Below are 21,372 nucleotides of genomic sequence, written 5' to 3'. Positions count from 1 at the left end.
TGAAAAATTGGTTAGTAACTTTACTTACAACTCTGTGTAATATATATATATATATGTATATATATCCATATGTATTCTTATATGCAAACCTTTTCGTTGTTTTAATCTAATCAACCGGTTGCATATTTTTAAATGCATAATACTATAAACAATATAAAGGAATTATTTTTAATACACTGTATAAAAGTTACTTTTTACCTTGATATTTGTGACTAATAATTATTTTATATGGTATATCAATAAAAATTAATTGTATATTTTCTTTTTCACACTCCATATACACAATACAATATATATATGTATATTTCTTTTTAAATTTAATTTTTATTAATATATATATCAAAATATATATATATATATATAGATTCGTCTGTGTGTGTGTTTGCAATTTATTATATACTCAATATTTTTAATCATTTCTGCTCATTTGTAAATTTTTAATTATATATATGTAATATTTTGAGTATATAATAAGCTACTATAGAAAATAAATGTCTTATAACCGTAAACAATAAGTAAAACTATAAGAGTATGTTTATATGAAATGCAAAAGCATTTAAATAAATCTCAACAAATAAAATTAATGAAACTGATATAAAATGTATTATTTTTAATAAGAAATAATTTTAATGTTTCTTTTCCGTAATTTCATAACAAGAAATTATTTTCATTACTGTCGACCATTAGCAGCAGCATTTTGTTGCGCTTGGATAAATTCTGGATAATCTATATATCCATCCCTATTCATGTCATCTACAGCAAGAATTGGATCGATTAAATTGATCAATTCACTATCCTTAAATAATTTGTCTCCGCCACTCGGTGTTCCAGGTTCCTTATTACTTTGTTCTATATATACATATACCGGGTAAAGCATTTAAAATGGGCTACCTAAATAACTCGATTGTTATTGGTAATAGATAAAAATGTGCCAGACGAAACTTACTTTGATTAGAGAGTGATACAGTTCCATATTGTGTACATGTAACGTACTGTCATACGGTACGGTTTTATTTTTTATCCTTTAAGCAAAAATAAAAAAAGAACCATAATAAAAATAATGAATTAACTTTCATATATTATACCATCCTCGAAACCAAGTAAGTTTCGCCTGACACATTTCTTTTTATCACCATTAACAATCGAGTTATTCAGATGGCCTGTTTTAAATGACTCACCCGGTATAAAAAAATTATTTATTTATTAATACAACATATTGCTTATATAGTATCTAATTCATGTAGAAATATAATTTTTATATTTACCATGCCAATGAATGAGAGATTTTATTAACTCGCATCCATCTAATTTGTTGTTATTGTCTGAATCATGCATTTTAAAATAATGAAACTGCAATTCTTGTTCCGTCATTTTACTTGTATCGATTGGAACTTCCATATGTTCTGCGATATGACTAAAAAAATATTACTTTTGAATACAAGTTAAATACAAGTTAAATAGCAAGTTATTAACAAATTCAACTAAATATCTTGTAAATGTTGATATTCAATTTATTTATAAAATTATTATGTTACTTACGCTTTTTCCTGAGCTATATTGGCAGCATTAAGTATTTGTTGAGGTTGTTGATGATTGTGATTGTACATTTGTTGCTGTACAGGGGCTTGAACAGGTACCTGTTGTTGTACAGGCACTTGATGAGCTGGTACATGTTGTACCGGTGCTTGATGAACATGTTGTACTGGAACTTGCTGATGTTATATCGATACAATAATTAAATTAAATAAAAGATTCAATTTTTTTAGAGCTGTTATATATTATATATATTAACCATATATTTTCATTATATATTAATTTACTGATTTACTTGTTGTGGTACTTGTTGTGGTACTTGTTGTGGTACTTGTTGTGGTACTTGTTGTGGCACTTGTTGTGGCACTTGTTGGTGCATTTGTTGGTGCATTTGCTGATTGGGCTAGAAACAAAAATAAATAAATTCTATTAAAATAAAAAATATTTTATTACAAGAAACATAAGAAATGATGTTCCTTAATAATAAATACAATTTTAAAAGACAGGGAAACATTGAATCTCTTATTCCAAATATACCATATGTTTCTTAGGATAATAAGAATAAATGTATACCTGCTGAACTTGATAATGTTGAGGAGGTACACCTGGTGCAATCCTTTGACCTTGTCCAAATGTATTATCTACTCCAAAAAATCCAATAAGTAACCACAGAGTCCAATACATTTTGAAACACTGCTTTGAAAATAATCACTGTAACAAACCGGTAAATAAGAAACCTGTTCCTTTCAATCAAACAATAAATACTAACAATTTCTTTTGTTGATAATGAAAAACTTATTATTTTGAATAGTATACAAAAAAAAAATAAAAAGTACCTTAATTATATTTAAAAAGGAAAGAAAAGATATGTAAATGAATATGTATTTATATATGCGACTTTCTCTTTCTTAACAAATCACTACTGTGTTCACTGTTTCAGGTTAAGTTGTACAAACAGCCATGCAGATCTGACGTGGACTTATATCATGATAGCGCTAGTACTGGCTGTGGCTGATAGTACTTACTACTTACTACTGACTGTTGGATAACCTGTCCTGAACTATAATGAGTAGTATATACATGTCTGCTGCTTCGAAATGTGAGTAATATAAGTTTCTAATTACGCGTTACATGGGGATCTATATATGTATACTACAATATTACATTGACAATGTTTAAAGTTTCCTGAGATTATTATAATATGCGTATGTATTAATGAATATTATGAATAAAAAAATGTGATTTTAAAGCTGACATTTATTAAATGTTGCAAAAAGCGAACTATGGACGTCGCGGAGGACGCCGAAGGATCTTTAGATCCCCGTATACAGGTGACTCATTGATATTAATTTTTATTATAACATTATTATTATTATATTTTTTATTTGTTTTTATATTTATTTATTCATGTATTATCATATTTTATTTATTTTATTTTCGTATATAGATAGTTGATGTATACGAAAATAAGGTTATGTACTTTTGACATTTGTAAGTAACGCCCGTACTACTTTGTTACCTGGTACAATGGCCTAGTTATCTATGCTTTTATGTTTTATTATGAATTTTTATTTTTATATATGATTAATAACATATAATTATACACTTTCTCTCTTTCTATGAATTTTAATGTAATATTATTTATTTTATATTATTATATAATTTTCATTAAATAATTTTATTGACAATAATGTTGTTATGATTTAAGATGATGGTGATGATATAAGTATTCTTTTTTTAGATCGAGTTGGAGAATTTAAACAATGCTACAGATGATATTAATAAACTTGAGACTGAATTAGATGTGAGTTAACGAGATAAGATATCAGTCTGATTATTTTTCTTTTTTACTATCTGTTATAATTATTAATATTTATATAAATGTGTATGTAGGAAGCACATACCGCATTTAGACAATTGCTTTCTGAATCGACAAGGCGATTGAAAGAAGTAGCAGACAAATTAGGAATAACATGTATTGAAAAAGCAAGATGTTATTATGAAGCTTTGGAAATAGCTCATTTAGCACAAGTCAGTCTTGATATATAAGTATAGATTTAATGTTTATAAAAAAGAGAGAGAGAGAGAGTAAAAGAGAATAAAATTTCTAATATTTATTTTATATTTTAATATTACATCTCTACTTAGGTGGAATGTCAAAAACAAGCTCAATTATTTCAAAGAGCTAGCGAAATACATGCAGCTGCTAAAGAAACTGTGGCTTTGGCCGAAACAAGGTTTACATCACATCAACACGAATGGAAATTTGACCAAGCTTGGCAGGATATGTTGAATCATGCTACTATTAAAGTAAATAGTTTTTGTTATTTATTTCAGTATCTGTACAATAAGATAATAATAAACAAATAATATGTAGGTTATGGATGCAGAAAATCAAAAAGCAGAATGTGGTAGGGAACATCATAGGAAAGCAATGATATTTCAAGATGCAGAGCAAAAGTTATTTCAGTTGGAAGAGAAATATCGTCGTTATATCATTAAATCTAGGCCATACTTTGAAGTGAAAGCTCAGTGCGATCAGATGTTAACAACGCAAAAGGAAAGAGTGGAGTATTTGCAGAAAGCAATAAAAGATGCAAAAAATAATTATGCATCGAGTCTTCGTATTTTAGAAGACATTAGTAATCAAATACATCAACAAAGAAAAGATAATGGTATTATTGATACAAAAAGACTGCCTATAGTTGTAATATATGTTGTTTGCAAACATATATCTTGTTACTACTTTTATAGATATACTTGCTAATGGGCCGAGAGAACCAGGTGTAGGTGCAGAATTGATTAGTTCAGGAGATAATATGACATACAAAATGGATTTTGAAAATATAAATCATAAAAATATAACGTCTACTATAGATAATGAATATCGGAAAAATACTCACCATCAACGAGATAATGTTAGCATAAAAACTTTATTTTTCTTTTTAATAAAATTTTATTCAGTCTTATAGTATATATATTACATATCTAATTCTTTTAATTTCAGGATGATGTTAAGAATGCATCGTGTATCGGGCATCTTGGTCGAAGATCTGTAGATGGTAGCGAAGCTACATCTAATCAATGGGAATTAGAGTTACAAGCTAGTATGGAAAAATTAAATTGCTCTCCATTTAATATTAAAGATTCAGAGAATGATGAGAGAAAGTTAAGAGACATCTTTGATAAAAATATATGTGATATGCATTTAAGGGATAAGAACAATATGGTTGATTTTACAGATAATTTAAAAAGTGAAGAGTCTTCTGAATGTACAGTGAATTCATTAGAAAAATTATCTACAGATATAGAAATAAGTAAAAAATTCATGGGTGTACCATCAGTATCAAGTTCAACAAGTTTGCAATCATTATGTCATAATATTTTCAATTCAGTTCAAGCAAGATCAAAATATATTAACGACATTACTAAATCTTTATATAAGGAATCTAATACAAAAAAATTCTCCTATAGAAACAGTAAAAAGTTCAGAAAAAGTAGTAAATTTAAACACGTCTACTACGTATTTATCAAAAAGAATCTCAGAAATTGATTTAAATAATTCAAAATCTCAAACAAAAGCCATAAACAATTTACAAGACATTAAACATAATTACAGTATGCCAAAATTATATGATTGTACAGAATCTAATGTTATTGACAAGGTAATGACAAACGTTACAAGTCCTAGTTTAAACAATTTATCAACATCTACTTGTTATAGTGCCAATTCTTCACCAATAAAATCGGTTAATTTATTTTCATCGAAAAGTAAACGATTATCAAACAACGAGTTACATAGAATTCAATGTAAAACATCTTTCGAAAGATTAAGAAAAAAATCAGCTAGTATAAAAGAACTGCCACTATTATCTTTAGTCGGTATTTCAACAACGTCATTTCCAACGCGCAAAGAAAAAAGTAGCAGCATGAACGATTTAAATTCTAAATAAACGGAAGAAAGTGTAAGTTAATAATTCTAACTTCGGTCTATGTATATTTAGCTAGAATTATGTACGATAATTAATCTAACAAACGAACAAAAATAATTTCAAGTGATACTTTGACATTGTGATGAACTTTCGAAAATATTCACATAGGAAAAGAAAAGAAAAACAAAATAATAACAAAACAAAACAAAAAATAAATCTATAATATTCAAAAATATACATATAATTATAACATTATAAAAATAAATTAATGGAATTTAACATTCGAAGATGAATCTATTTGTTAATAAAAAAATATTTAGACCTGAAAAGGAAAAGAATGTTAGGTATAATTCAGTAACAGGGTTTAATGCGTGAGCTGCTTAATAAATATATAATTTAATATTATATACATATTATACACATGTAGATAAAATTACTTATAATTATAAGAATTGTTTGTATTTTTAGGCTCATAGGTATGATATGGAAGTAAGAAATATAAGTGTTTCACGATTATTTTTTTTTATTGGATTTTTCTAAATTTTCGACGTTTTTTTTTTTTATTTACTGTAAATCCTGAGCTTAAGGCTTGCGTCGCTATATATTTATTTGTATTGATATACAGAGTGTTTTACATATGTGTGTATAACTTTAGTGCTGGTTTCAATACGCTGAAATAAAAAAACAGATTTATAATGCGGGAATAAAGTCATGTGGGCATATGATTGTATAATTTTTTTTTCTTATTTTAATGTACTGAGACTACTAAAGTTATATTTTGGAACACCCTGCATATATATATATATATATATATATATATATATATATATATATTATATATTTGTTTTCTTATTTTTATTTGTAATAAATTTCTAATATTTCTCTTTTATGTTATTCGTAAATTTTATATTTAATAATTCTTTTTTTATAATAATCTATTTGTTATAAGAAGTAAGAAAAGTTCTTATTTGAAACAAGTTTTCAATTTCTCGCAATATATCGAAGTTCAAAAATTCATATCGATATATTATTCGGAATAGTCGATCTATCGATCATACAGAAAACATTTGTTATCGTACGAGAATGCCGGCAATGTTGAAGAAACGTGCTTTGCTTTTATGAGGAGTATTAAAAAAGGTTATTTAATTCTGGCTTGTCATTTTAATTACAATGGAGAGCTTCACTGAAAATTCAAATACTGATTCAAGAGCTACTGTAAGTATCTAAAGTACTATGTTCATTTCAATATCGTTTAATTCAAAAATAAAAATTTTTCAAGGTTAGGTTTTCTATGATTCATTGTTAGTTGTTTTTAAAATTTAAATAATATAGTATGTAATTTTTTACATATATAAATAAATAAAAATTATTTGAATTAAATCTAATTTTTTTAAATTATTCATAAGTTTTTTTTAATATAATATATTTTAAATATTTTTATTATAGGATGACAATGGTGAATTAGATAAATTAAAAAAGAATTACTTGTTATTAAAACGAAAAATTTGTAGAACGCAGTAAGTTATTTTTATATTACTTATATTTTTGATTTATTATATATATATATAAATATTCTTGTTGTATACTTATATATAATTATGAGCATCATATATATTTATGATAATTATTTGTTAGTGAATTGATTAGACAGTACAATGATAAAGTGAAAGAATGCGAGCGTATAAATCAAGAATTGGAATCGACACAAACAGAACTCAAAACATTGAAAACTACTTATAATGGAGTATTGGGAAAAGTTATTAAATTGGAATATGTAAGTAATTTATTTGAGAATATTTAGTTTTATAATAATTAAATATTATTATAATTATTTTATTAGCAAAATAAGCAATATGAAAAAAATTACATCTATGTCGAGTACAACAGAAACACAGGAAATTCAAATTGCTGGGAATAAACAACATTTGCATCAATTATCATGTAAATTGAAGGAAACGGTAGATAAATGTGCTGATGATCAAATGCAGTGGGAAATAGAAAAATCTGTATTGCAAGGTACCTGTGATAGATATAGGCATAATAATATATACATACGATTACAGTATAATTATTTATCATGTTTAAATTATGTTATCAGAGAAAATCAAAGAAATGGAACGTAAACTGAAGATTAATAAGAATAGTAATTCTGTAATAAAGAATATAAATAAATCGCAAAGGATAGACAAAGGTACAAATTGCAATTTTCAAAGTTAGTATTTCAATAATATTTATTTACTTTGTATAAATTAATTGATTAAGTACATTTAAGAATTTAGATCTCATTGTATTTTGCAGATTTGATATCAAAGGTAAATGTTGCTGTAAATACAATAAATGACAGTACAATTACTCGGGCTGACAAAGATGTAATGACAAATCTGTCTTTTGGAAACAAGAAAAATGATTTTTATCCTTTATTTTGTGATAAATGTGATGACTTTCTTTTTGATCCTGCTAAAGCAATCTGCAAGACAATGACTAAACATTATGAATTGATTGAGCCAATTTCTCCGTGTAGGGAGCTTGAAGAAGGTTACTTTTTTACTGTTTTTCTTTTTTATTGATGTCTAAAAGTATATTGATATTTAAAAAAAAACTATATATGATTCTTTTTGTAATAGATTGGGAAAATGATGAAAGATCTAATTTTCAAAATTCATCAAAAGATCAAAGTAAATCCAGTAATAGTAGATTTGAATTATCCAGAATATCATCCGCATTAAGGGAAGATCAAATTCCTAATGTTGTAAGAGAAGAACTTTCGGTCAACTCAATTAATACATCTACTGAAACTTTAACACATACTATAGATGACTTAAAAAAATCAGATGAAAAGATTAGAAAAAAAGATAAAGAAGCAATCATATCAAAATTGGCCACCAAATTATAATTATTTCCAAGTTCCACCACCATTTAGCAATTTCCATAATCAAATGTGCAACTGTTCAATAAATAAGTCGACATCACGGTGTGTAAACCAAGAATATAATGTGAATAAAACCTCACGTAACAGTAAGCAAATTCAAAAGAGAAAACATAAATCTAAAGCTCGCAAACTTAATTTAAAAAAGACAAAGTGCAAACGAGTAAAAAAAATTGTATCCGCATCTACTGTTGTTTGGAAAGTGGATTCAATCGTACCTTGCTATAAACAAATTATAAGAACTAATAAATCTACATCAAATAATCATCTATATAGATTACCTAGTCATATTAACAATAATCTAATATTAGATAATGGTTCAAGCTTTACAAATGTTGAAAAAGATATATGTCGCAATAATTTAATTGAAACTGCAAATGGTAATAATATGTCGAAATTAAATATATCGAGTGATAAACCATGTTTAAGTTCCACGATAATTGAAGAAATACAACCAGTACGTGATACTCGATCTATTTTAGAACCATTAAATATTAAAAGTAACACTTCTTTTCAATATGAAACTAATATTGTTACTGATAAGGATACTATTAATACTTTAGACTCTACTCGCAATAGAGCTTCCATATTAAGTACAGATACTTCTATGAGTAATAACTCTAATGTATCTGACATTAAGAAGCAAATAAATATTTCTCTTATCGAGAAATCTGATAATACTGAAAATATGAAAGAAGATATATCAAATCCAATCGATGAAGTTCCAATTCATGTAAATACTTCAGATTCTATTTCTAATATTACTGAAAATAATACCATTTCAAAGAATCGGAAACGTAAATTACAGATATTTGAGAATAAATTAAAGAAATTGAATTTAAATGAAGATTTGTTAATTTCGAAGAAAAATAATAATAGTATTCACAATATTAAAAGTAATGTAATGAATATTAATGAAACTACAAGTGAAAATATTTCTGAAAAAAATATAAATAACAAATCGAATGTTCAGACAGTTAATACAGATGTTGTACTTAAAAAAAAGCAACGTATAATATATAAAAAAGAAACAAACAATCAGGAAGTATCGACATTTAGTAATGAAAATATAAATGTAATTAAAGAAATGGACGATAAGTCTGTTGAAATAGCACAAGCAAATATATTAAATTGTACATCTTTAAACAAAAAAGAAACTGAATGTATCGGAGAGCAAAGTAATAATATTGAAGTTTCAAATAAGCAGCATAGATTTAATATAAATCGAAATCCTAAATCTAAATATATATGTACTTTAAATAAAAATCGTATTAGAATATTAAGAAATATAAAAAAGTTGCGGCGGACTAGTCGTTTATATAAAATCGGAAATTTAAAGTTGTTAGATTCAGATGAACCAATAATTGAAGAAGATGAAAGTGTTGCTCAGAAAAAGTGTGTACCTAAGCTTAAATATAATAAAAATAATATAGTAAAAATAAATTTGATGAAAAAAATTAACAAATTAAAAGTAATAGATAGTAAGTTCATTGAAGATTTTTCGGAAAACACTTGTAACAATGAAACGCAAATAAAGTTAACAGGTAAATCAGAGAAATTGATGGAAAATGTGCAAGTACCTGCTGCTAGTTCGATCGCTATATCTACTGATATAAATGAGAGCATAAAAGATGAATGTTTTACTGATACAAAGTCACCATTAAAAGACTCAAAGTTAATGCAAAATGAGGATGCATTTATTAATATTAATGAAAATACCGAGAGAGAAAACATTGAATCATGTAATAGACTTATTTCCGATGAAGAGAATAAAATGATACAAAATGTTTATTTAAACAATTCTAAATTGAAATTAATTAGCCCTTTAAAAAAGAAACATATTTCTAAAGACATGTGTGAAAAATCCTTGGAGAATGAAATAAATGAACCGATTCAAAATATAAAAATCGAACCGCAAATATTAAATATGAACGAAATTGATACTTCAATCCATTCTGAAAGTAATATTGAATCACAAGTGACAGGACTCGAAACTTCTACGTTCTTTGAAGAAGAAACAACTGCAGAGATATTTAATAAAAATATGAAAGAAACAAAAGAATTGAATTTAGAATCCAATAAAATATGTCCAGACAAACAGGATAATTTAATTATTAACCATTCGGAACGTAATATTGAATCACAAGTGACAGGACTCGAAACTTCTACGTTCGTTGAAGAAGAAACAACTGCAGAGATATTTAATAAAAATATGAAAGAAACAAAAGAATTGAATTTAGAATCCAATAAAATATGTCCAGACAAACAGGATAATTTAATTATTAACCATTCTGAACGTAATACTGAATCACAAGTGACAGGACTCGAAACTTCTACGTTCGTTGAAGAAGAAACAACTGCAGAGATATTTAATAAAAATATGAAAGAAACAAAAGAATTGAATTTAGAATCCAATAAAATATGTCCAGACAAACAGGATAATTTAATTATTAACCATTCTGAACGTAATACTGAATCACAAGTGACAGGACTCGAAACTTCTACGTTCGTTGAAGAAGAAACAACTGCAGAGATATTTAATAAAAATATGAAAGAAACAAAAGAATTGAATTTAGAATCCAATAAAATATGTCCAGACAAACAGGATAATTTAATTATTAACCATTCTGAACGTAATACTGAATCACAAGTGACAGGACTCGAAACTTCTACGTTCGTTGAAGAAGAAACAACTGCAGAAATATTTAATAAAAATATGAAAGAAACAAAAGAATTGAATTTAGAATCCAATAAAATATGTCCAGACAAACAGGATAATTTAATTATTAACCATTCTGAACGTAATACTGAATCACAAGTGACAGGACTCGACACTTCTACGTTCGTTGAAGAAGAAACAACTGCAGAGATATTTAATAAAAATATGAAAGAAACAAAAGAATTGAATTTAGAATCCAATAAAATATGTCCAGACAAACAGGGTAATTTAATTATTAACACTGAAGAACCACACAATAGCACTATAACAACCAAAGAAAAAAGCAACGAATTAACGACAGATACAAGTATAAATAATACGAAGTTTGAATTAATTAGTCCTTTGAAAGTTAATCAGATTTCTAATGACACCTGTGCATCTTCTACAGAAAATAAATTGCTAAGTGTATCAACAAATATACCAAGAATACCTGAACAAGTATTAAATGCTGCTTTAGTTAATTCAAAATTACGAAAGAGAGAAAATTTAATCCTTCCAAAGCAAAATAAAGAAATGAAATTGAATAAAATAGGCAAAAATGTATCGATCAAAAATAAAAAAGTACGTGGAAAATTGTCTAAAATATCAAAAAACATAAGAAAGTGTGATGATTTAAATATTCAATCGTGTATTGCGACAGTCAATAGTTCACAATATGTTTCCGCGAATAGCAGAGTTAATAATAAACATGCCGATAATAATCATTTAAATTCTTTGGTTAATCCAATTGTGTTATTAAAAAATTATTTACAACAAAATTTACATCACGAAGGATGGAAAAAATCCATACAAGAACGACAAAAGAAAGAATCATTACATAAAAAAATAGGTATATTGTTATATCCTTTTGTCAGTATATTATAATAATCTTTGAAAAATATTCTTCAAAGATAATTTTTTTTCAGATAAGTTTGTTTATAAGCAATTAAGTAGAATTGTTGATAATACTGATTGGGGTATGTCTGTACATAGAGATGTCGTTGAAAAATTGTCTTCTACATGTGGTGCTCGTATTATAGCCAAGTATGTAAATATATAACTATAAAATTCCTCTTATAGAATGTATTAATGAAAATGATGATTGTATAATACTTGTACATTTTTTTTTTTTATTACAGCGGTATAGTGAATTTTATGCTTATAAGAAAAAAAGATGATATAGATAAAACTTATACACCACCAGCACCTATAATGACAGCAGCTCAACAAAAAATTGTAGCGTTATTAGTTGATCTTGAAATGAAAGTACCTACAGTGATCAAATGGGTTCAAGATGGAATCGAATATAAAATTTTTAGATTGAATTGCACACCTACGGTATGTGATTGTGAATTTTCCTTATTTTTTTCTTTTCTTTTTAATTTTATAAGATAATTAATATCATGTGAAAATATTTCTATTTAATTATTTAGTTTTGTCAAATCGAAAATCTCATACGATTATACATTGCTCTTACAAGGATACAAAAGGATCGAGAAAAACTTAGAGTGTTATGTTGTGATGCTTTATATTGTCTCGGAATGTCTGCAGTTTCAGTTATTTACATAACATTGACATGTTGGCCAGAAGTACTTCCAAAATTTACAGAAAATAATGGTTGGTATATATTTACATATGTATATTTATATTATAGTATACACATAATAAAACTTATATAATAAGAGTAAATTATATATATATAATAATCATAAATATAAATTGTTACATTTCAGATATGTTATCAAAGTGCTTAGTGCATTGTATTATGTGTCTACAGGCTGATAATTTTCCTCAGTTACAAAATTTGAAAAATTACTTATCAATGTATTATAATTATAAAAAAGGAAGTTATTTAACTAAAAATCTAGTAGAAGAATTATTAAGATCTTTTGAAAGTAAGATATTAAATTTATGTATGCTATATAGAAATATTACAAATGTTTCAATAAACATATATATTTTTTTAGTAGGAAGTAATTCTAAGGAAAATATTGAATGTTTGAGAACAGCTGTAATATTACTGGCAAAAAAGGAAGGTGTCACATGGACTCATACTAATATTATAAAAAACATTTTATTACCAAATATAGTTGATAGAAAGTATGCTTATGTGCAAGAGGTATTCGCTTTACTCGGTAAGTTTTTATTGAAAAGATATCAAAATCATATCTCTATACCAATAAAAGAAATTATAATAATATTTATTTTTATATAGGCAATCTTATGCGTACCTTTCCTTTAGAAGATAAGGATGGAATTGTAAAAAATATTGTCGAACAACTTATAGATTTACTTGATTCGGGAGAAGGTAATACAAAAATATATATATCAAAAAAGAAAACAATGATATATTTTAATTATAACATTTGATTCGATATTATAAATATTACAAACAAATGCTGTAATATTTGTTTTATTATTTTTTAAATTAGGCCTCCACGATCAACAAGAAGGCGTAGCATCAGCATTGCTAAGTTTATCTAGACACGACTTGACGAAAGTTATAAATTGTGTAATGAAATGGATCCCAAAGGAACCTTTAAAATCTACAACTATGGATCAATATTTTGCACTGTTCAGTCTAAGAACAAAAGCTTATTGGAAAAAATATTTAGGATCTGTTAAAAAAGTAGTAACCCAAATAGAATCTAAGGATACTTCTAATCATAATGTGTACAACGAGAATAAATAGTATAATTACACGCAATAATATGTTTATAGAAGTTTCTCTGATTAGATAACAAATCCGTACAAATCGTTATTTTAAATAATTTTTTACTATATGAGATAATTGAACGCGATAAAAAAAATGTTTATAAGAGACTAGGCATTAATATTTAAAATCTAACTTAAATTTCCTTTGTTTCTATTTCTTTTTTAAAAGATTTTGATATTAATGTGCAATTTTACATAAAGTATTAATTAATAGATTACGATTTAGAATTAGTATTGACAATGAGAATAATATAGTAAACAAATCCAAATATTTTTAAATATTCTTCTGTAAAAAAATAGTGAAAAATGAATATTCCTAATTTTTGTGTTAATTAGTTTTGGATAATTATTTTACATATATCTCAGATAATATTTGTTAGTTAAATAATAATGTATTAGAAATAATAGATCATCCCTATCTATTATCAATAATAGATCATGTAGTGCGCTTTGCATACAGATAAAGTGTAGATATATATAACGTGTGATATAATAACAATTTCATCATTTAATTTAGTATTCATATATTATACCATTTTGTAACGCTTGTTAATATGATATTTATCCATATTCGATTCGATTAAAAATAATATTAATAATGGCATATATATAAATAGAGGAAATGAAAACTTGTTGAATTAGGGACACACATCAGAAAAACAAAGATAGCTTATCTATTTTTGTTATTATTGTTTACAGTGATCAATAAATGCATAGTACGGAATTTATAATTATATAATTTATAAGTTTAAATATTATTGAACTATTCCATGGGATATATATTTATATTCCAGGAAAGTTAATAATGTATGACTGATTAGTCGAGGAAACACTAATATCATCAGTGAATGATGACTTTCCTGAGTTAAGGCGAGGTTTTAACTATAGTTAAAGAGAGAAAGGGAGAGGGGAAAGATAGAGATAGACAGAGAGAGAAAATATAAAAAAATAAAACAAATGAATACTCACGAATTAATAAGTTAACTTATATCTATAAATATATATATATATATATATATATATATATATATTTGTGATTGAGCATACGCCCCTCTCCCCATTTACAGAATATCTCAATAATATATATTAACTTTTTCTGTAATATACACAATGCATTTCAGTATTTATGCATATGAACATTTTTTAGGAAACAAGGTGTTACAAGGTTTTTTAATAGCATTTGTTTGCTTGTTGTTTTTCTTTTTTTTTTTTTTTTAATAAGATGACGCCGAAAAATAACGGTTAATGGATCATGAAAATGATAATGTGACAATGAGAATAATAATAATTAATAATATTAATGATGAAAAAATATTTATAATATATAATAGAGGAGAGATAATAATTATAATAATTAATAATGATAGCTATGTGTCAAGGACAATGATGATAGTATTTTTTAATAACGATAATAATGATAATAATTAAAATAAAATAATAATAATAATAGTTATGATCGTGATAGATGAGGATGATATGACGATAATTAATTATAATAGTAGCAATAATAATATATAATAATTAATAATTAATAATAATAATTATAATAATAATAATAATAGTAATATAATAATCATAATAATATTGACGATGACAACTAATAATAATAATCAACATATTTAGCTTTTACACACAAAGAGCATGTTAAATACATGTACATGTTTTTTGTATTACAAAAATAATAACAATTTTTGAATGTAACATTGCCGATCAATGATCTCTTTCTATCTTTTTTACTTCTTTTTTTTTCTCTTTCTTTCTCTTCTTATTTTTGTTTTTATTATCGTTCAATAGTAAATTCATAATATTTTCTCTCAGTTATTATTGTTAGTTTTAAAGAATACTAGGTACCATCATTCTCCTTTAGATATCGATATTTGTTTTATAATAATAATTTTTTATTTATTATATTTTTGTTTAATTCGACATTGTCTTTGGTACATTCAAAACGGACAGCATACCGCGAGTTACGAATTTTGGTATATGTAGTTTATTTATTTATGTATGCATTCATTTATTTATTTTGTATGTGTTGGACGGGGTACCAACCATCCGCCGTCATAAAGCGCACGCATAATTAATTATCAATCATAATAAAAGAGGTCTAGGGTGGGGTAATGATGGTAGTTGTAAGGGGTGTGATGAAGAATATTTTTATCTTTTTCTATAAGAGCAAAAAAGCACCATATACGTGTATCATCTCATCGTGTACACACTCATGCACATATACACAGGCACATACAGTCACTCACACAGATAAATAGCGATGACGATAGATAATTATGATGGTCATAATTATGACGATCAAGATTACCATGATAAGATGACATCATGGTCACGATGATATATTTATATATTTATTCAAATAACATTATGATATTAATATTGTTTATTAAATAATAGTAATAATAATAATAATAATAATAATAATAATAATAATAATAAATTAATTAATTAATTATTTTATTTAATTAATAGTAATCATTTCGTCGAAGATGGATATGATAAAGAAATATATATTATATTATTAATATTGTTATTTCTGTTTACTTTTTTTATGAATGTAACTAGAAGAGCATTAAATTTATTTGATTTAATGGTGGTGGTAACACGAACCATACTACTATAATTTATATATAAATTGTTATTTTAATTATTATTATTATTTATTTATTTTTTTGTTGTTGCTGTTTTTAAATTAACGTGTGTGCTCTCTTTAATATTTGATAGTTTTACTTTCTTTCGCACCCCACTCATAAATATATATTTATATTATGCGCGGCGCTGTCTAATGTACTAAAATATTAATTATTCATTCATTATATATCACTCTGTGTAATTACGGTCAAATGTGTTAAATATGTTAATACATGTATTATTTCTTTTTTATTTAAATAAATATATGCATACGCACATACATATAAATATATATATGTACATGCCTAGAGAGAAATATTTTTAGAAGCACAAATGTCCATTATCCTTTTTTTATCTTAAATTATTTTCTTTTTTATCTATAAATTTATATATTTTTTTCTCTCTCGATACTTGGAATTCGATCAATCACAAATGATCTTTTTACGTCACATGGATGAAGACCCAAAGAGAAAAAAAATACATAAAACAAACAATAAAGAAACAAGTGTCACAAAGGACTGTGTATGCCACATATACACATAACACGCACACACGCACACACACACACCTAACAATCGCAATCAATTTTATCTTGCAGTGAATCTTTTACATCAATCAATTGTAATTACTTATTCAGATACTGCATTAATTACATACGTATTCTCATCTTGAGATACTTATCGATATTCAATGAATGATAATAATAATAATAATAATAATAATAATAATAATAATAGTGATGATGATGATGATGATGATGAAGATGATGAAGATGATGACGATGATGATAATGATGATGATGATGATAGTAAAGTATAATATAATGTAATATAATATAATATAACATACTATAATATAATATAATATAATATATAATATAATATAATATAATATGAGATATAATATAATATGATATAATATGATATAATATATAATATAATTAATAATAATAATAATAATAATAATAATAATAATAATAATAATAATAATAATAATAATAATAATAATAATAATAATAATAATAATAATAGTAATAATAATATTATTTATTCTAATATATATATATAATTAAAATAACATTAATTATATTAATAATAATAATAGTAATAATAATCAAAAAAGAATAATGATAATAAATTAGGAACCACGTATATAGTATAAATTAGAATGAAAAAATAGAAATAAAAATAATAAAAAGGAAGAAACAATATTAAGTTAAACGTACACTATTATTATTTTTTTTATTATTGTTATTGTTGTTGTTATTATTTCATTCAATTGATTAGGAATATATTTTATAAATTATATACGGTGCTATATTATATATCTTATTTATCCTTGTAAATACATATACATATACATATACAAATTATTATATAATACCGCGAAAACATTTCTGTTTCCCTCTTTTCTCTTTTTTGTTGTTGTTGATCTTAATAAATGAAAAGGGTTTCTTTTTTTACTTGATATAAATGGGGTAAGAAAAAATGAAATAATAAAAAGAACAAGAGTTGGAAACAAATTTGTTAATAACTCGTACCAACTCTTCTTTCCACCCTATAACAAATCTTCTTCTTCCCTTTCATCGATAAGTTTAGAAGGAGAGGAGAGAAACATATATTTTCATTTAGATGTTCTTCTTTTTTTAGAATTAGAAAAAAGAAAATATGTTTAAATACGTAGTAACTTTTTTCTTCATATATATATATATATATATACATATTAAGAGTAGAGTCAAACATGTTTCTTGGTTGGAATTTTATAAAAAATTAATTAATCTTTTTCAAAATCATTAAATAAGTTTTAATTATTTTTTTTAATTTATAAAATTATAAACCCTAGTAGCACAAAATATTGAAAAATAATTGAATACATGTGTATTTAATGTTAAATATACATTGAATCTCTTTTTAATATTAAATACACATGTATTCAATATTTTTCAATATTTTGTGTTACTAGGGGTACTAAGCTAGCTCGTGTTATAAATATTAGCCAAATTTTAAAGAGATTAGTACTTTTTAAAAATCTTGGAAAAAGAATAATTTATATTTAAAAAAAAAATCAACCCAAACATTTTTTATTACCTCCTCTCTATCTTTCCCCGTTTATATAAAAAGAAATGTTAATTTGTTTCAAGTTATTCTTTTCATGAGGACAAATTTTGAAACGATCGATAGGCTTGTTAATTTTCAGTCGATTTCATTTTTTTCTTCTTTTAATCTTCTTCTGTTTTTTTTTTTTAATATATACATACGCATATATTTAAAAAAAAAATTATATATATATATATATATATATATATATATATATATATATATATGTATATATATATATATGTATGTATGGTGGACGGTGCGTAGGCAAAATCCTTAGAAAGTATAATTTACTATTTACATCATCTCAATGGTCCTTTTTTTAGTGATCGCATCTTCACATCGCTTATTAAATAAAAAAAAAAAAATAAAAAACAAGAACATAAAACAAAAATAAGGATAGGTGCAAGTGAGAGAATGAAGAAAAAATACAAAAGGGAAATAAACAAAAATAAAAGGAAATTAACACTGAATCATGTAATAATAAATACTTAACGCGTCACTCTCTTCTATATCCGTTCATTTATCTCATTATATATACATACACGTGTTGTACTTCCTCTCTCTAAAATATATTTACGTAATAAAATGAAAAATTAGAAAAAAAAAAACAAAATAAGAAATGAAATAAAATTATGTATATATATATATATTGTTAAATTATTTTTTCTTGATAGTAATTTAGAAAGCAATTTTCATTATTCGAAGCATGTGTGTATGTATGTTTTCTTTAGTGTTATTCATTTGTATTTTATTTTTTTTTTGGTTTTATTTTTTTTTTTTTTAATTATTATTTGTAAGGCGCAATATTAAATATAAATACATTAGGAGTTGGAGAAAAAAGTCCTAGAGGGTGATGTGAGATTTTAAAAATAAATTATTCCTTTCTGAGATATATTTTTTTGTTTAATCTTGTAACTAATAGAACAATTTAGTTTTGCAAATTAAATTTAGTATAGTTTTATAATTTGAAAATATTTCTTTATTTTATTTTCAATTAAATTAAAAAATACTTATTCAAAAAAGATTAATTAATTTTTAAAGATCACGTAGAAACTTTTCATTCATATAAACATTTCTTTTAATCTATGAAAATTTTTCAAAGTTCGATGAAATTATTTGGTTTTTTAATAATTGATTAATTTTTAATTATTATAGATATTAATACTCCCTTATATAACTCGAAAACTGAATCGATTTTTCCTTAATGGAAAAAGCACAAATAAATTAAGAAAATGAAAAAAAAGAAAGGAATGCCGGTACATTTGAAAAAATTAGTCACTAATGTTCAATAATAATAATAATAATAATAATAATAATAGTAATAATAATAATAATAATAATAATAATAATAATAATAATAATATTAATAATAATAATAATAATAATAACAACAAAGCAGCATGTTTCTCCTGCGCTTATTTTCTTAATAAAATTTCAACTTTTTTTTTTCTAAATAAATAAGTCAATCGTGTGATTAGAAAATTGCACACAATTATAATTTACAATTGATAAATTAAATACCGGAATAATGAATGAATAATGGATAAATAAAAAAAAAAATATAGTAAATAATATTTTTTTTTGTCGAGAGTAAGGTTCCTTAACCATTACACACATACATACGCGCACACACACACACACACTCATACACACATATTTATATATATGCATACAGCTACATCATCAACGAGAGTTATGTATTATTATTATTAAAGTATCGTCTTCTCACTTAATCCAAAAATAGAGATAGGCATCTTTTAAGAACAACGCTTTTAATAGGAATGTCTTGTTAACAAAAATTCTTCCCGAAAAAACACACAAACAAAAAATGAAAAGCGATATCGTGGAAATTGTGTGTCACGATTTAGCACCATATTCAGCCTAGCCGTTTCACGAAAAAATAACATTAGAAATAGAAATACGTTAGAATAAATACAAACATATATATTATTATTTCGAGAGTATTATCTTTTTAATGAAAGAAATACTCTATCATCTCGTAATTTTTCTTACATATATATATATATGTATGTTTTATAGTCTAATTCTCGCTCGAACGTATTTCATATGAAATAATAGTAGGAAAAATGTATTTGTTCATTGTGGCAATAGTTATTAATTAAATAATTCATTTCTGATTCAGGGCCGTATATCTTCGCGAAAAGAAAAGAACGATGCGAAACGTAAAAGAACAGACGTCATTTTAGAAAAATTATTAAGCTTAAATAATGACGATGACGATGATGATGACGACCATAATGATGACCTAGATGATGGTTGTTTTTTTTTGGACGATTCTGTTATTCGTTTTTGTCGAGTTTCGTTAATTAAACAACGACAAGAAGAAGAACAACAATTGATAATATTGTCCGAATTTGGATCTTTTAGTTGTAGTTGTTGATGATTGTTAACAACGTATCGGCAGTAAATCTTTCTTGATTTATCATTAGAAATCTTTTTCTTCTTTTGCCGACACGAATTTGATCTTGGCTATTGACTCGAACGTTTGCACTCGCTTATTGATGCCATTCTCGTCGTTTCCATTGTTTCTACTCGGTTCCATTCAGGCATTTTTGTTTGCTCTATCGTTGCCTATAAAACAAATTTATATATTTATTATATAATAATATTAAATATAGACTTAATTAATTTATATAATTAATTTAATATTATTTTATTATTATTATTATATTTTTTATTTATATTTATATTTATATTATATTTATATTATTTTTATATAATATATCTATTGTTTACTATTATTATATTATAAATTTATTTTAATTTTATATTATTAATTTAACATAATTAATTTATTAATTAATATATATA

General features: G+C 24.7%; 4 protein-coding genes across 6 annotated transcripts in view; 2 read left to right on the top strand and 2 right to left on the bottom strand.

The window, feature by feature from the left end:
• Positions 1 to 604: 604 nt before the first annotated feature.
• On the bottom strand, positions 605 to 2,575 carry LOC107065566 (uncharacterized). Of its 2 annotated transcripts, none has more exons than XM_015319407.2 (6): positions 2,370 to 2,575; positions 2,107 to 2,244; positions 1,841 to 1,936; positions 1,540 to 1,712; positions 1,266 to 1,414; positions 605 to 849 (listed from the first exon to the last, which is right to left on the bottom strand). In XM_015319407.2, exons 2-6 carry the CDS (start codon positions 2,215 to 2,217, stop codon positions 671 to 673), a joined length of 708 nt encoding a protein of 235 aa, XP_015174893.2. In that variant the 5' UTR covers positions 2,218 to 2,244; positions 2,370 to 2,575; the 3' UTR covers positions 605 to 670. The 2 variants fall into 2 exon arrangements, with proteins under 2 accessions (XP_015174893.2, XP_015174891.2); XM_015319405.2 differs by having other exon boundaries at positions 1,829 to 1,936; positions 2,370 to 2,570.
• A 63-nt stretch (positions 2,576 to 2,638) lies between these two features.
• Positions 2,639 to 5,981, top strand: LOC107065565 (uncharacterized). Its single transcript, XM_015319402.2, is given in 8 exon segments — positions 2,639 to 2,864; positions 3,275 to 3,337; positions 3,427 to 3,564; positions 3,682 to 3,843; positions 3,911 to 4,208; positions 4,288 to 4,451; positions 4,541 to 5,004; positions 5,006 to 5,981. Coding segments are annotated over 8 exon segments (1,818 nt in total). The 5' UTR covers positions 2,639 to 2,816; the 3' UTR covers positions 5,487 to 5,981.
• Positions 5,982 to 6,293: 312 nt separating this feature from the next.
• Positions 6,294 to 17,985, top strand: LOC107065397 (uncharacterized). The gene is given in 16 exon segments (XM_089177725.1): positions 6,294 to 6,680; positions 6,912 to 6,982; positions 7,101 to 7,239; positions 7,306 to 7,319; positions 7,321 to 7,481; positions 7,564 to 7,677; positions 7,764 to 8,000; positions 8,090 to 8,328; positions 8,330 to 11,939; positions 12,016 to 12,133; positions 12,229 to 12,427; positions 12,523 to 12,706; positions 12,823 to 12,984; positions 13,057 to 13,224; positions 13,305 to 13,397; positions 13,522 to 17,985. Coding segments are annotated over 16 exon segments (5,814 nt in total). The 5' UTR covers positions 6,294 to 6,635; the 3' UTR covers positions 13,782 to 17,985.
• LOC107065564 (uncharacterized) overlaps positions 14,999 to 21,372 on the bottom strand; it is a 54,241-nt gene continuing 47,867 nt past the window's right edge. For both annotated transcript variants that reach the window (XM_089177719.1, XM_089177718.1), the window contains exon 7: positions 14,999 to 21,132. In XM_089177719.1, coding sequence (XP_089033845.1) covers positions 21,031 to 21,132 — 102 coding nt within the window. In that variant the 3' untranslated portion in view covers positions 14,999 to 21,030. The remainder of the gene's footprint in view (positions 21,133 to 21,372) is intronic.

The sequence above is a fragment of the Polistes dominula genome, unplaced genomic scaffold, assembly GCF_049000335.1.
Source record: "Polistes dominula isolate Pdom_NZ unplaced genomic scaffold, Pdom_raw_medaka contig_24, whole genome shotgun sequence".
In the NCBI taxonomy this organism is placed as follows: Eukaryota; Metazoa; Arthropoda; class Insecta; order Hymenoptera; family Vespidae; genus Polistes; species Polistes dominula.
The sequence above is the reverse complement of the archived record's forward strand: the minus strand, read 5'-3'. Positions and strand labels throughout refer to the sequence as shown.